Genomic DNA, 14,407 nt, shown 5'->3' on the forward strand with positions numbered 1-14,407 from the left:
TGTTTAAACACCCAATTTTCACATACTATTGAATAAAAATAATACATATCAAAAAAATTTAAATCTATAAAGTATATATATCGAAACTAGCAAATTAATATCTATAAAGTATAAACTAATGCAAATAGAATGTTTTTTTTTTAATAAATCGTATAGCCGAACGGCTAGACTACGGTTTTTTTATTATAAAAAAACCAGTATAGCCGGTCGGCTATACCCTTTGATTGGGGCGCTATGCGTTCCTTTTTTAACAAATAGTATAGCCGCGCGGCTATACTCGGGATTTTATTTTTTAAAAAAAAGTAAAGCCTAGGGTCTTTTTTTATTTTTTATTTTTTATAAATATTATAGCCGCGCGGCCCTTTTCTAAACCCTAAACATAACTCCATCGTCATCCTCGTTTCTATCTCTCTCGCCTCATAGCACCATTGTCATCCTTGTTTCTCTCTCTCTTTCTCTCTCTCTCTCTCTCCAGCGCCCGCCTAGACCGCCTAGACCGCCTAGCCCGCCTAGCACCCGCCTAGCGCCTGCCTAGGCCATTTATTCAACTCCATTCAATGCTTTTTATGAAATAGCCTTTCAGGTGATCTTAATTGCTCAAGGAGATGTTCCTCTGTCTATTGTAATGACGATATGCACAACTCTTGGGGCAGTACCCCTGACTCCTCTACTAACAAAGATATTGGCAGGGACTTACATCCCTGTGGATGCTGCCAAACTGTCAATGAGCACCATGCAGGTTAAGTCACCTTGAACCTGTTCTGCTTCAAACAACCAATCTTTGTCCTCGACACAGAGTAATATTTGAGGGGTTTCTTGTATACCATTTTAGTTTTGTGCTAGTCATGGGATGATGGGAATTTGGCTATATATATAAAATTTTCATTTCCTTTATATGGGTTCGATGTTCAGCAATTTTGTTTTTCTTTCTCAAGTGTGTATATATGTACATATGTTTGAAGACTTCTGTTCACTTCTTGGGAATAAGTTGGGAGAGAGCAACATATATATATATATATATATATATATATATATATATATATATATATATATATTATATAGGCAGTCAAGTTGGGCAAATTAATTTGGTTTAGGATCTTGAGGAGAGAGACTCTTGTTTTAATCAACTGCCTAAATAGGCAGTCAAGTTGTTCTTCCTGATCTTGAATGCATGACTCCAGATTGTCAAGCTGGTTGTCTGCATTCTTGTGGTCAGATTTGCTTGTCTTAAAGAATGATTGCAGAGCAGCATCCACTTGGGCAAATTCATTTGCTTCTGTTTTCTTCCTCACAAGCTACTCTTTTGGTGTTAATAATCTTGGAAACCAATAACCAGCTGCTGCTCGGCTTTGAATTTGGACCAGAGATACAGGACATGAGTGATTCAAACACTGAGAGAGTGACTGCCTCGATATCTCTCAACGTGCTAACAACGGCAATAGTCTCATTGTCCTTGCTGAGGGATGAGAAACTGGATCCCTTGAGATTTACCATAGCCTTGTGGATTGCCTTCTTCACCATCTTCCTTGAGGTCAAGTATTTCCTGACCTCAGTTGTGAGTGCTCCAGATTCACCTCCTCGCGTTCTTCGCATGATCGATTGAAGGTCCTGTACGCATTCCTTGGTTTGCAACAGGGCATCCTTGGCACTGCTACAAACATCCAAGAGCCTGAGAGAACCATCTAATGGCTCATTAGTCGATTTCTCATTCTGCTCTTGGGCCAAGGCTTGTTGAGTGAGGGGCAACTGAAGCAACCTATCAACACAATCATGCAAGTCTTGAAGGCCAGTTAGTTGGTGGCTGATTGATGTTGATGATGTGGAGGTGGCCTCAGAAGACCTCAATCTACACAAATGTTCATCAACTTCTTGAACGATTGGGTGTGGCCTTGAAGGGAAGCTGTTAGCTAGAGCGAATGTGGCAAGCCATTTCTTCTTGTTGTGTATTGTGAGAAGATAGAATAGAAGACCTTGAAAGAAGTGGTTAATGTAATATCTTTTCCATGTGTTTGTTTAATATGTAGTGTTGGTTGAGGAGGGGGACATGGTCATCCTCTTCAATCATATCAGTGAGAAGGGTAACATGATTTGAATTGGATCCCAAATCATGAACTCATTAATTTAGCTCATAACTAACATACTGGACAGAGTTCTATAAACTAACATGCTTAACTCTAATGCATAAACTCAATTATATGCTGATCAAGTTCATATTATTTTTCAGGTCCTTGGCATGATTGTTAAGCAAGTAGCAGGCAAGATTTGCAATCTGTATATTTCAATGATCATGTGCAATATTGCGTTTCCATGATGTTGAAAAATGGTTTGTAGCTAGCAGACTTTATGAATTGGACCGCTCCCCAAACATTTTATTTCGAATTAATAAGCAAAGCAAAAGTGGATTGGCTGCCTACTGTGGTTGGAGAGATTGACATAAGTAAATGTATAGGTTTTGAATTAAATCTGTACAGGTAATGGAAAATCGTAGAAAACTAAAAAAGGTGGCGGTCAAGTGAAGAGCGGACCTAGGCCTAGCGTGATCGACAACTGCTCAGATAAGCCACCATGGTTGCTTGTAGGGTAGCCCACAAGCAACCGTGCCGAGAGCGTTGTGCCATAGGTTGTCCACGTCTTACACTAAGTTCCAAATTTCCACCTTTAATGCCCCCATGTTGGGTCACAAGCTCACATTACTAAGCTCGGCGAGCAAAGTTTTAGGAGTTAACAATATTAAGTACATAACACGTATTATATATTTCCAATGTGGGATCTACAGTTTTTTCAAGAGAGAAGAGGAAAAGGAATAAAACTCTATTACAAGCAGTTCGGTAATTTTCTTGTATAGAATTAAAGGCCTTTGGAGAATTTATATTGTGTATGCTTCGTGCAAGTATATATACATCACAACCGTATGGCCGAGTTTAGACATCCTTCTTGGTATAATGTTTACTGCTCAAAGCGTGTAGTCAAATACTCCTTTGAATGCTATTAGACATTAGTTGTTGATTATTCATCTCCCTTGAGATATTTGATTTGCTTGCAAAAATCCCATGTGATCTCAATCATAATTTCAGAAACTCCCTTGAATTTTTTGAGATTATCCCACGTGAGGATGAAACTTTTGCATTAATAGTTTAAATATTCTTGGCCTCTACAAATTTGTTTCGTGTCAAACACTGACTTTCTAAACAAAAATTATTTTTTCCTTTTTTTGTAATTTTTTTAAATCTTGGTCTCTATCTGTTAGGAAGATGTTCTCTGAATTAACTTTAACTGACGCCATGGATAGCATGATAATAATTGGAATATTTACAAAGCAGATTGGGCATGAATTTGACATCAAATAGATGATGTATTCGCATCGCATGCAAGGTATATTTTGTTATGTTCAAAATCGAAATGCTAATATACATATAAAAACGAAAAAAGAGAGGAATTGGGTTGGCATCGTGGGTTGTGGGAGGAGGGAGGTAAAAAGGTGGTGGTAATTGGTCAAGTCAAGAGCGGGTCTCAGTCGGCCCAGAGTGAGATTAGATGCCGTTATGTCTGCCACAGCTGCTCTGATAAGTCAACTGCCTTTCCACAATGTTGCTAACCAGCCAACTGAGATTAGCCGTCAACTTGGGAGCATCTTTGTAGAAGCCTACTATAACCATAGGGGAAACACCGGCACTGGACCTGTTAGTCGCGTCTTAACAAGACCTTCCCACATTCCACCTTTAATGCCCCCACGTTGGGTCACAAGCCCACGTTACTAGGCTCGGCAATCAAATTTTTAGGAGTTAACAATATAAGTAGTTAACAAGGGTTATGTTTTTTCAATGTGGGATTACTGTTTTTTAAAGATAGAAGGAGAAAAGGACTCTATATTAATTACAAAACGAATCTTCCTTCCGCATTGGTTAAAAGGATGATTATACCAAGGGGAACGTGCCAAATTGTATCCTGTTCGTCCTTCCAACAGAAGGAAAGCCCAAGCCTTAAGGTTCATCCAAAGGTCCAAAATTTCTTTTGGTATTATGTTTTCTACTGAAAGTTGTTGATTATTTATGAGTGGTTGTATGTGACTTTTGGACACCAATGACCAGCTGCTTGTCTGTGACTTTGGCCCGGAGATGAAGGAAGGAAGTGATTCAAACACTGGAAGAGTGTCTGCTTCTACTTTCTCTCAACTTGCTAACAATGGCAATGGTCTCATGATCCTAGTTGAGGAAAGAGAAAGTTGATCTGTTTTCTATTGCCTTGAGATTCTTCATAGCCTTGTGGATTTTCTTTTTCACCATGTTCCTCGAGGTCAAGTATTTGTTAACCTCACTTGTGACTCCAGTTTCTCACCTCCCTCCCCGCCTTCTTCGTAGGATTGATTGAAGTTCTTGTGGACATTCCTGGGTTTGCAACAGGGAATAATTGACACTGCAGCAAACATCCACGAGCCTAGGTGAGTTATCTAATAGCTCATTAGTCAATTTCTAATTAATTATGGGGCAACTGAAGCAACGTAATCAATACAATCGTGCAAGTCTTGGAGGCCACTTAGTTTGTGTCTCTGATTGACGAGGAGGATGTGGAGGTGGCCTCAGAAGGATCTCAATCCACACAAATGTTCATCGACTTCTTGAACGTACGGGTGTGGCCTTGAGGGGAAGCTGTTGGAGCGGATGTGGAAAGCCATTTCTTCTTCTTGTTGTGTCTTGGGAGAAGATAGAATATAAGACCTTGAAGAAGTTGTGGCTAATGTTCTTTTCAATATGTGTCTGCTTAATATATTGAATCCTGAGAGAGGTAACATGATTTGAATTTGATATCAGAGGATGTATTTGTATACAAGTAGGATGTTGAAGAGGGAGAGTCTTGTTTTGATCAATTTGCCCAAATAAATAGGCATTCAACTCCTTCCTCCCGATCATGTATTTGTATACATGATTTTATTCATATATCCACGCAGCTATACGAAATCAATATCAATAAAGTATAATCTAATGCAATTAGGAGGGTCGTTCTTTCTTAATTTGTTATTAAATAGTATAGCCGCACAGCTATACTCTTTAAATATATTCAAATATTTTAATAGTATAGCCGCACAGCTATACTTTTTAAATATATACGAATATTTAAAAATATACAGATAAATAATCTTCTATTCATGTTTGTTGGATACGGTACCATTGATTATGGGAGAAACTTGTATTGCTCTTTAACTAAATTGTTTTTTTTATCTTTTTCATGCTGGCTATCTCTACTGAATTTTTCAGGCTCTGTCCATTTTTATTTATTAAAATGGAATGTTGCTTATTTTTAACATTCAAATTTTCATGATTTAGCACATTACTTTTAACTTAACCCCGTTGAAATGACTACTGCATACTGCTCATGATCCCTTTTCCTTGCTTTTATAGGTTTCTGATGCACATTGCTCGTGCATATAGGTTGTTCCCCTTATGTGGTTTGATTATTAAAGGAAGATTCACTATTATACCCAATATAAGGGTTCAAATTCTAAAAAAACCTACATACAATAGACTTTACAAAAACACCCAGAGCCCATTTACAACATGACAAAGAGTATAGCTATATATCACTAGTGCTAAGAATGGGTGTGTAACTAAATAGCTCTTATCAAATTACGCATAAGAAAAAAATTGAGACTGGTTGTGCTTCATGGCGAATTTTTTTTAACAGAAACATCGGAAATTAAATTCAATGATGAATGAAAATATACCCCTACAAATCATATTCGTTAAGAATCACATCTCTCATATGCGAAAGTCGCTATCGCTACTGTCCAAATCAACGGTGTATCACCATTTTTGTTTTTGTTCAGAAAGAGCTAGAGAGAGGGGATGAGGCAAAGAAGATGGATGGGGAGGAGGAAGGAAGAAGAAGTTTACCATGACAACTTTAGGTCAAGAAGATGGATGGGCAGATATAAAACTTTTGGAAGGGCAAACCCTTTACTTGAGAGAGATCAGAAATGCCAATACTTGTAATTTATTCGTGATACAATGATTGAAGAGAATGCTTCTGTTGGCCAGCCAAATTTATACCAGCACAATTGCCGAAAGATAGCTTTCTTTGTTTCGATAAATCCATTTTGGTTGGTGTATGGAATTAATTTTTGGGGGAATTATCTGAAACAACCAACTTCTACAAGTCGAAATCCTTGATTATTCAACAATTTATTTGACCTTATAAATATACATAATCAGCCCTTTATTCGGCGATTTGTATACAAATATACAAGTTCAATTCTTTATTCGAGCCATGATGCGTAAGTCTTTTCACATGCAAGAAGAGTTATTTTGTAGAGTTTTACAAACTAGGGGGAAAAAAATGTTCATGACTCGCCATTTCAGACATTTCCCCAATGATCTTGATTTAGAAAGTGTGTTTACAATTGGTTTCCAAACGGTGTAATTCATGAGTCTGTTGAATCAGGTTGCCGAGTATTATCACTAGTATGGAGTAAAGCAAGCTTAGTGTTCAACAGCAAATGGCAATCATTCCTTTTTCTTTTTCTTTTCTTTTTTCCCAAGTGGAGTGTTATTCGGGCAAACTGCTCCTTTTAATACCGAACACTTAAACACTGAGAGGGGGGTTAAGGGGGACAAAGAACAAAGGACAAAGAAAAAGATCTGTACAATGAGATTGGCAGCCAAAAATTTCATATACCCCTCCCCCCCTCCCTCCCTAACCTGCAGGATCAGTACAAAGATTGCACCGATTTGAACCGAGTAGACAGACCTCAAGCTGGTAAAAAAAAATCTCGCTAGTAGAAGAATCAGGGGCGTTGCTGGTGTCGTTGGAGCAATGATTTTCTTCCCCACTCTTACTGCTCATGGCTCTCATGTTAGAATTTCTCTATCGTATCTGCGTAAAAAAGACGGAAAAAAAAGCCACCACTATCGACAAAGTAGAACCGGACTGACTGATTCCACCAAAAACATTGTCGAGTCTAATAGTAGTTCTCTTTAGGCTGCCTGCACAGCAGCAAGCTGAGGGATTTGGCATTTCCATTCTGTCATCTCATGTTTAATTTTGATGTTCTACCCTTCGCTATCAGAGTCCTCGGAAGAACCTTTGATCGCTTCTGCAGTCATGAGAGAAACCACGGCCTTGTGAATTGCTAGATCTGCTCTGTAAAACAATTTCTGAGCTTTCTCTCTCTTGAGCCTAGCAATGTTATGCGCATGCTGAGCGGCACCAGATGCATCACGCAGTCTGAACTCATCGAGATCAGGACCATCCAACAGTCCCATGTCATGCCTCTGAGGCCCATCTGTTTGATAATACCGTTGGCTTGACCAATCAGGGAAACCCATATTCCATCGCTGAACTCCATTTCTGTTTCCTACCACTCTATGACTGTAAGGAGACATCATCTGGGGTTCAACAGGAGATACCGTCCTTCCAAATTTCTTTGACTTGCTTCTGTGAATTCTATGTAGATGATTCCTCTCAAACCCATCATTGCTAATCAAGATGTTAGTTGCATCCCTTGGTGAAAATACCCTAGGTGATGTCTGAGACAATGGGGAATCATCTAAAGAGTCATAGTTGTGGCCTGTATATACAACTTTTTCATCACCAAAAGCAAACCCATTTGATCTTCTTCCTGAGGGAATAAACAAAACCCAATAAAAAAGATGCTTGCAAAAGAAATTAGTCAAAATTTGTATTTAGGGAAAAGATTTTGATTGGAATACCAAGGGTAAAGAAAATTACCAATAGCATGGAAACCATCCTGATCTCCTAACATGCCACTGCTATGTCCAGAAACTGAAAATCTCTTCTGTGACCGTTGTTTTGATCCCTTGTTGGGAACTTCCAGGCCCCGTGGTTTCAGACAAAAAGCAAACATTGGTGGCTTCTCAACTGATGCACCTTTCTCGTGGCATCCATTGGGGAGGATGGTATTGGTTTTTATCATAGCTTGCTCCCATTCTCTCACTTGTTGTTGATACCTTTCCCATGCAGATGGCTGTAAATAAAAAATAAAAAATTTGTAATGCATTCAAATGAACAAACAAAAAGACAGATGGCTTTTCCACAATGAAAATAAAAATTCAAGGGTGGCCAGGAATTAACAGATATAACTAGAAGCATCCCACCCCATGAATTACAAGCTACATAATAAAATATCACCCTGTCAAGGTCGTAAATTTGGGTTCAAAAATTACACGGTTACTGCCACAGGGAAAACTGAGTATTCTCAATAAAGAAAATGACTTGAAGCTTTTAAGCAAGAATATGATCTGATGAATGTCAACTTCTCCCTAAACAGGTTCATCTTATTATAATAATGGTGGATACTGTTTACAGACAGTTTGGCACAGGAACCAAGCAGGAGTTAAATTGGCTGTGAGAGGTACATTCCCAACCATAAAAGAAAACTCGTAACTAATGCAGAGATGAAATGTAGATGAGTGTCCCGTTATTCTAAACTACCTAAAAGGTATAGCTATCACATAAAATAAATAACATTCAGAAAGTACCTGGAGATGTCGGATTAAAGGCATTCCCTTCGTTAGCCTTTTCCCTCGCCAATGCTCGTAAATGGTTTTAATCGCATCCATGGGACCAACTACAGCCATGAACTCTTCTATTTCTTCATATGTGAACTGATCACACTGTTGAGCATACGCAGCCTTCTCAAACATGTCCATTGTCTTCTCGAACATCTCCTCGTCGATCTCTATAGAGCTACTGTTGTCAACTTCTGAAGAATTTTGAAACTTCATGATCCACTGCTCATCATCACTATCCATGTCATACAAGACCCGAGATGGATCCAAAGCCATCTCAACATCTGTTTCTGTCTGCCGGAAATACTTCATAGAACTGCGAAGAAACGATATTTCTGCTCCATGATCATCACTTTCTTCAATTAAGCGGACACCAGGAATAGGAATGTTTTTTACCAAAGCAGAACGAATATTCCGATTGTAACACTCTTCATGCATCTCCCTGAAAAGTGCCCACTGGCTCCTATCTGGAAACTCCAAGATCCAATCCTTTCCTCCCTTCCACATCATAGCATGAGTATAGCGGTTTGTCGACCCAGGCTGCAAAAATTGATGTGCCTTGTATGAATACTTTGTAGTCCCTGATATTTTCACAGCAAGCTTCCACTCATTATGATCAAAAAGCTCTAATACTATATGTGCCCCACATTCCCTCCACCCTCTGTCACTGCCATTGATTAACACATTTGCTTCACATGATAACTGCTCCAAGTTTCTTTGGGAACCTCTAGAAACGTCTGATAACCTCTTCTCATTAGCCCTCCTAATTCGTTTAGGAGGAATCCCTTTCTGAAGGTTTCTTTGCTTCGAGCTAAAATCAAAACCTCCGTAAGGCAATGTGTATGAGACCTGAGTTCGGGGCTTCTTTGGTCCATTGCCAAAACCATTATGGAAAAGGTCAGCCTTTCCATCAGACCAACCATGTGAGAGGTAACCAAATGATGATGAACTATTTCTACTTCGGTGCCATGTACTTCTAGGAGCCGTGGGATTAGGGCTAGGGATAATGCTACCACTCATAGTCCAAGAACAATCTGTAGGCTGTTGAGCACTTTGCACCTCCCCATCCACAGGCTTCTCAAATCGGTCAAATGATGGGATCTCAACAGTGAGACCATTCAAAAAAGACTGGGAATCAGTGTCAGACTTCTCTTTGCCAACCAAATGCTTTGGTGATAAAGAACATTGATCTGACTCTGGATGGTGGACAACTGCATCAGTTCCAGTCTTTTCAGGGACCTCAGTACCAGTGGAGGATCCAGCAACACTAAGAACACCATTTTGGTAATGCTGAGAAGACTTTGTCCAACCTCCATTGCATACAGCAAGAGCAGTTTCTGTTTCTGGTTTGGAAAAGGAGTGATCAGAAGTAGCATTACCTGGTGGAGCCTTTAAATTGTTCTCCTGAGTAATTTTTGAACCTCTGTTACAAAAGTCCTCCACACTAGAAGAGTCAACTGCCAACATACTGCCAGAGTTTCCTAGAAGCTCCACTGAATCAGGGTCCCGAAAGCATATATTAGCAACACAATGTTCCATAAGCAGCTTAAGATGCAAACTAAGGAAGAAAGTAGGTGCAGCAGTAAAAGATAGGGCGAGTGGAGGAAGTTTTCTGGGAAGCTGATCAGAATGAGAAGTAGAATGACTGATATTTACAAAAGTAGATTCCCTGGAACTACCCATGAAGTTAATGCCCTGCCTGGACCTCCTCCGTGTACCCTGGTTGGTGGAAAAATTACAGAAGTGAATGCCTTCATAATACAAATACATTGATGAACAATATAATTATCTACACAAGGTGGAAGACTAGAAAAAAAATTCAGTTAAACCAAAAATTGTTTTCGGAATATGTAGAGAACATAAGACAAATACCTTGACAGAGGAGGGATGCCCGCAAAGAGACATAAAAGGTGACTGATTTGTTCCATTTTGAAGTGCTTGAATACTATCATAGGTGCATTCAGACAGAGGCAGTTTCTTGGTGAGCAAACAATGGCTCCTAACTTTTGAGTCTAGGTACTTCCACTTTGACTTTTTCACTTGAGAGAAGTTGTAGACTGCAAACACAAGTTGCTTCCGAAGAAGCTGAACACAAGAGAATTTGAACCTGATTGAAGTTACTGGTAACTGGAAATCCAGAAACATCCCCTGTTCAATAGGGTGATGAAATAATGCCAGGACGAGAAAAACAAAGGCCACAGCCTGCTCCAAGCAACCTTCAAACAAGAGAAACCTCAGCCCAACTACATTATCAACAAAAAGCATCTCCAAATAAACCTTTGGCCATGTGATCACCACTGTACCATACCGATGCAGCATTGCAGCATGAAACAACGAAAATTCTACTCCAAAAGAATCATTAATAATTGAATGCATCGGAACGCCTAACTCAAAAGTAACTTTCCCTGCTTCTGTCCGAGGAAGAGTCAACTTTAGCAACCCTGCATCATCAATATACCACAATGGCCCATTGGCATCCAACCTTCTCACAAAATCATATGGCTCTTCCAAATCCCCAATCTCCTTAACAGGAACAAAAGAAGTAATAGAACCAAGTTCACTCACATAGGCATCATTGCCCTTGGATGTGTGAGACAATACAGACCCAGTTTTGCGCCGCCTCCGAAAATAAACAATAGGCATTTTGCTATCTCTGGGGCAAATGCTGCCTTGTGAGGTAGGCTTTTCTAGCCTCAAAACATCAGATGATCTGCCAGAATTATGAGAAATTCTAATTTTATCCCTTCTAAATGAACCATCACCCAGAGATCCATGTAACAGGACATCTTCATCAGACAATGGTGACTTTAAAGATAGACCTGATGTTTTTTGCTTCTTTACAGCACAGGAAGGAGACTTGACCCGACGATTAGATCGCGCCAACCATGAAATAATGGGTTCAGTGTCCATATAGCTGCCTATGCAGCTATCATCCTCCGAAGTCAGCTCTCTCTTTTTCTTTTCTTTTCTGGGTTTCAAGTTTCCTTTTCTCTCATCAGAACTTCTATTCCGCTGCGTTGATTTTTTCCGTTCTATCTTACCAGGAACTTCACTAGGAAGTAGCAAGAGCTTGAACCTCTCATTTTGAAGGTCAATCCATTCTTCATCACGGTCATCGTATTTAACATGATGAAGTTTTTTTTCCTTGTCATAGTCATTCACAAGGCCATAGTACCAACTTTGGTCCAAGGGCCAGAAGACTTTGATTCTCCGGTTCAATACCCAGTAAGCATCCAAGTTCCCCAAAAAAACTTCATAGAAATGGCGCCTTTTCCGCGAATGTCCCTTTTCTTTGTGCTGTTTCCTCGGCCTCAATACTCTACCAGAATTATCAACCGAAGGGGATTCTGACTCAGAAATAGACTTTGACCTACGACTATCAAAATCCTGACCAGAAGATAGCAGAAAAGACAATCCGTTCGCAGATTCCAATGCAGAAGCCTTGTTGTTTGAAGAAAACCCAGTACAGCTTGGATCAAACCTTGATGAAAGCATCCTTGCTGCATTCTCTTCAAGATTCTCCTCATCGTCCTCTTGTAAATCATGGCAACTTTTTGTAGAACTATCAACCAATGGATCAGCTTCCTTTGCAGCACTTTTACTACCACGTGCTAAATCCTTCCTCTTCCTGCGACTCCTCCGATTCTCCTCATTGTCTTCTTGTGAATCATGGCATGTTTTTGTAGAACTATCAACCAAAGGCTCAGCTTCCTTTGCAGCAATTTTACTATCACGTGCCAAATCCTTCCTTTTCCTACGATTCCTCCGATTCTCCTCATTGTCTTCTTGTGAATCATGGCATGTTTTTGTAGAACTATGGACCAAAGGCTCAGCTTCCTTTGCAGCAATTTTACTATCACGTGCCAAATCCTTCCTTTTCCTATGATTCCTCCGATTCTCCTCATTGTCTTCTTGTGAATCATAGCATGTTTTTGTAGAACTATGGACCAAAGGCTCAGCTTCCTTTGCAGCAATTTTACTATCATGTGCCAAATCCTTCCTATTCCTACGATTCCTCCGTGACTTTTTCAAAGATGAATCCCCATTGCTTACAACCGAGTGACTTGTATGAACAACTTCCTTATCAGCATGTGGTGCTGAATTCAACTCACTTTCTATGTTTTCCTTAAAATCATCAAGACCCTTCTCTCTTTTAACATTCAACGACTCATCTTGAGTCCCTAAATCATCAACATTTAACTTAGCTATCTGATGATTCTGATCAACAAGACCTACTTTACCAGCAGACTGATCTGGCAGCTTCAGTAACTGACCACCTTCAAATTTCTTTCGGCCCACAAAACCCCGCTTACGCCTAGGGATTTGAATAACATTATTACCCAAACTAAGTGATGAAACGCCATTAAACCCACTACTGCTATCCAATATCTGGCTCGACCCACATTTCACCGCCTCCTGATCATGTAAACCAGAATTCAACTCACTATGATACACTTTATCTAAACTCTTCTTGCTACTAGTATTAACATTCTTCAAACTACTGAGAGACACCTCTTTCCTACTCTTCTTTTTCTTGTCCCTGTTCTCATCACCATCCTCTGCACTACCTTTTCTCTTCAAGCTCTTGGTTGGGACCTCTTTTGTAGTCCTGGATTTGTACAAACTCTTAAGATCCAAAGATCTCGATTTCCTGGGAATTTCAGTGCCATGTGAGTTCTCTATTCTATTTTCCATCAACAATCCCTCAATCCAAGCACCCAAACCGAGAAAACCCAATTTTCACATTCCATCATACATGCCCCTACACAGTTTTCAGATCTGTTACAGCAAAAGCAAGGCAAAAATCACAAAAGTCCCCCAAATAAAACCCAAAAACCAAGCGATCACACCCTATTCCCCCACGCATTGAGATCATTTCCGAAAAAACGTTAAAATTTTCATAAAAATTCAAAATAATAAACTCAATCACAAGCGTACCTTAACCGTAATACGACGAATCATCGGTTCTCCGAACGAATTGAGAAAATCATGAACGCGAAGGATCAACTAGGGTTCGATTCCTGACCTCCTGATTTGAAACCCTAATGTAATTCCCCAATTTTCGAATTTAATTTTCGATAATTGTTGAAATTTCAGCTTTTTTTTTCACCGTAAGGGACGGGACGAGAGCTAGGGTTTCTTCGGTTCCACGAGAGTAAGGGTTTTGATCGAAAATAACGAAAAAAATGAAAACAAAATGGAAAATAGCGAATCCTTTGGATAATACCACGTGGCGATATCTGGAACGCCCGATTGGTAAGTCGATGTGGGGAACTCAATTCCTCCGCTTCGCTTTGTACCATAGTCGGCTAGAGCTTAACAATTTCGTGCCGAAAAAGCTAAAAATGGACGGTCAGATTTCTAATATAAAAAACGAACGGTTCAGATTGGATAAATATTCTTAATTTTTTGAAAAAATAGTAATTAATGAAAAGAGTTGGTTTGCGGTACTTAAAAACTCGGCCTCATTGTACGTGAAATATCGGGAATGCCATTGCGTTTGAGAAATGAGGCGCCAGAACGGAAATACCAGAGCTACTCGCTAGAGTCTGTGTCATTTAAACTCGCTTTAAGGAAGCGAAACGTGGCGGGTATTGAGCTTGGAGGAGCGCGTGAGCACAGTGTGTTAAGCGGGTGTTTCTAGCAGCGCCCGGAAGCCAATATAACCGCACGTAGTGACGTGGTCAAAGGAAACAAACGAAATAAGTAGGTACAGGGAAGCGGCGAGCAGTTATTGTCTACGTCGCGCTCTAATTACTGGGTGGTGAAACCGATCGCATATGTGTATCATGTGAATATGACCCACCGGCCTAAAGTTTCCTTAATTGGGAAGGAAGAAATGTGACGTGTAACATGTAAAAATGATTCATGGCCTAAATTTTGTC

The 14,407-nt window shown here is 39.8% G+C and overlaps 1 protein-coding gene and 2 pseudogenes across 2 annotated transcripts; all 3 read right to left on the reverse strand.

Moving 5' to 3' along the window:
* Window positions 1–693: 693 nt before the first annotated feature.
* On the reverse strand, window positions 694–1,963 carry LOC148298002 (uncharacterized; annotated as a pseudogene).
* Window positions 1,964–3,829: 1,866 nt separating this feature from the next.
* LOC148298003 (uncharacterized) lies at window positions 3,830–4,707 on the reverse strand (annotated as a pseudogene).
* Window positions 4,708–6,473: 1,766 nt separating this feature from the next.
* On the reverse strand, window positions 6,474–13,713 carry LOC110766305 (Enhancer of polycomb-like transcription factor protein). Of its 2 annotated transcripts, none has more exons than XM_021969604.2 (5): window positions 13,461–13,713; window positions 10,395–13,284; window positions 8,493–10,241; window positions 7,723–7,978; window positions 6,474–7,612 (listed from the first exon to the last, which is right to left on the reverse strand). In XM_021969604.2, the coding sequence occupies exons 2-5, from the start codon at window positions 13,215–13,217 to the stop codon at window positions 7,044–7,046; spliced, it is 5,397 nt and encodes a 1,798-aa protein (XP_021825296.1). In that variant the 5' UTR covers window positions 13,218–13,284; window positions 13,461–13,713; the 3' UTR covers window positions 6,474–7,043. The 2 variants fall into 2 exon arrangements, with proteins under 2 accessions (XP_021825296.1, XP_021825297.1); XM_021969605.2 differs by having other exon boundaries at window positions 10,395–13,301.
* Window positions 13,714–14,407: the final 694 nt, after the last annotated feature.

The sequence above is a fragment of the Prunus avium genome, chromosome 1, assembly GCF_965620075.1.
Source record: "Prunus avium chromosome 1, drPruAviu1.hap1.1, whole genome shotgun sequence".
Lineage (NCBI taxonomy): Eukaryota > Viridiplantae > Streptophyta > Magnoliopsida > Rosales > Rosaceae > Prunus > Prunus avium.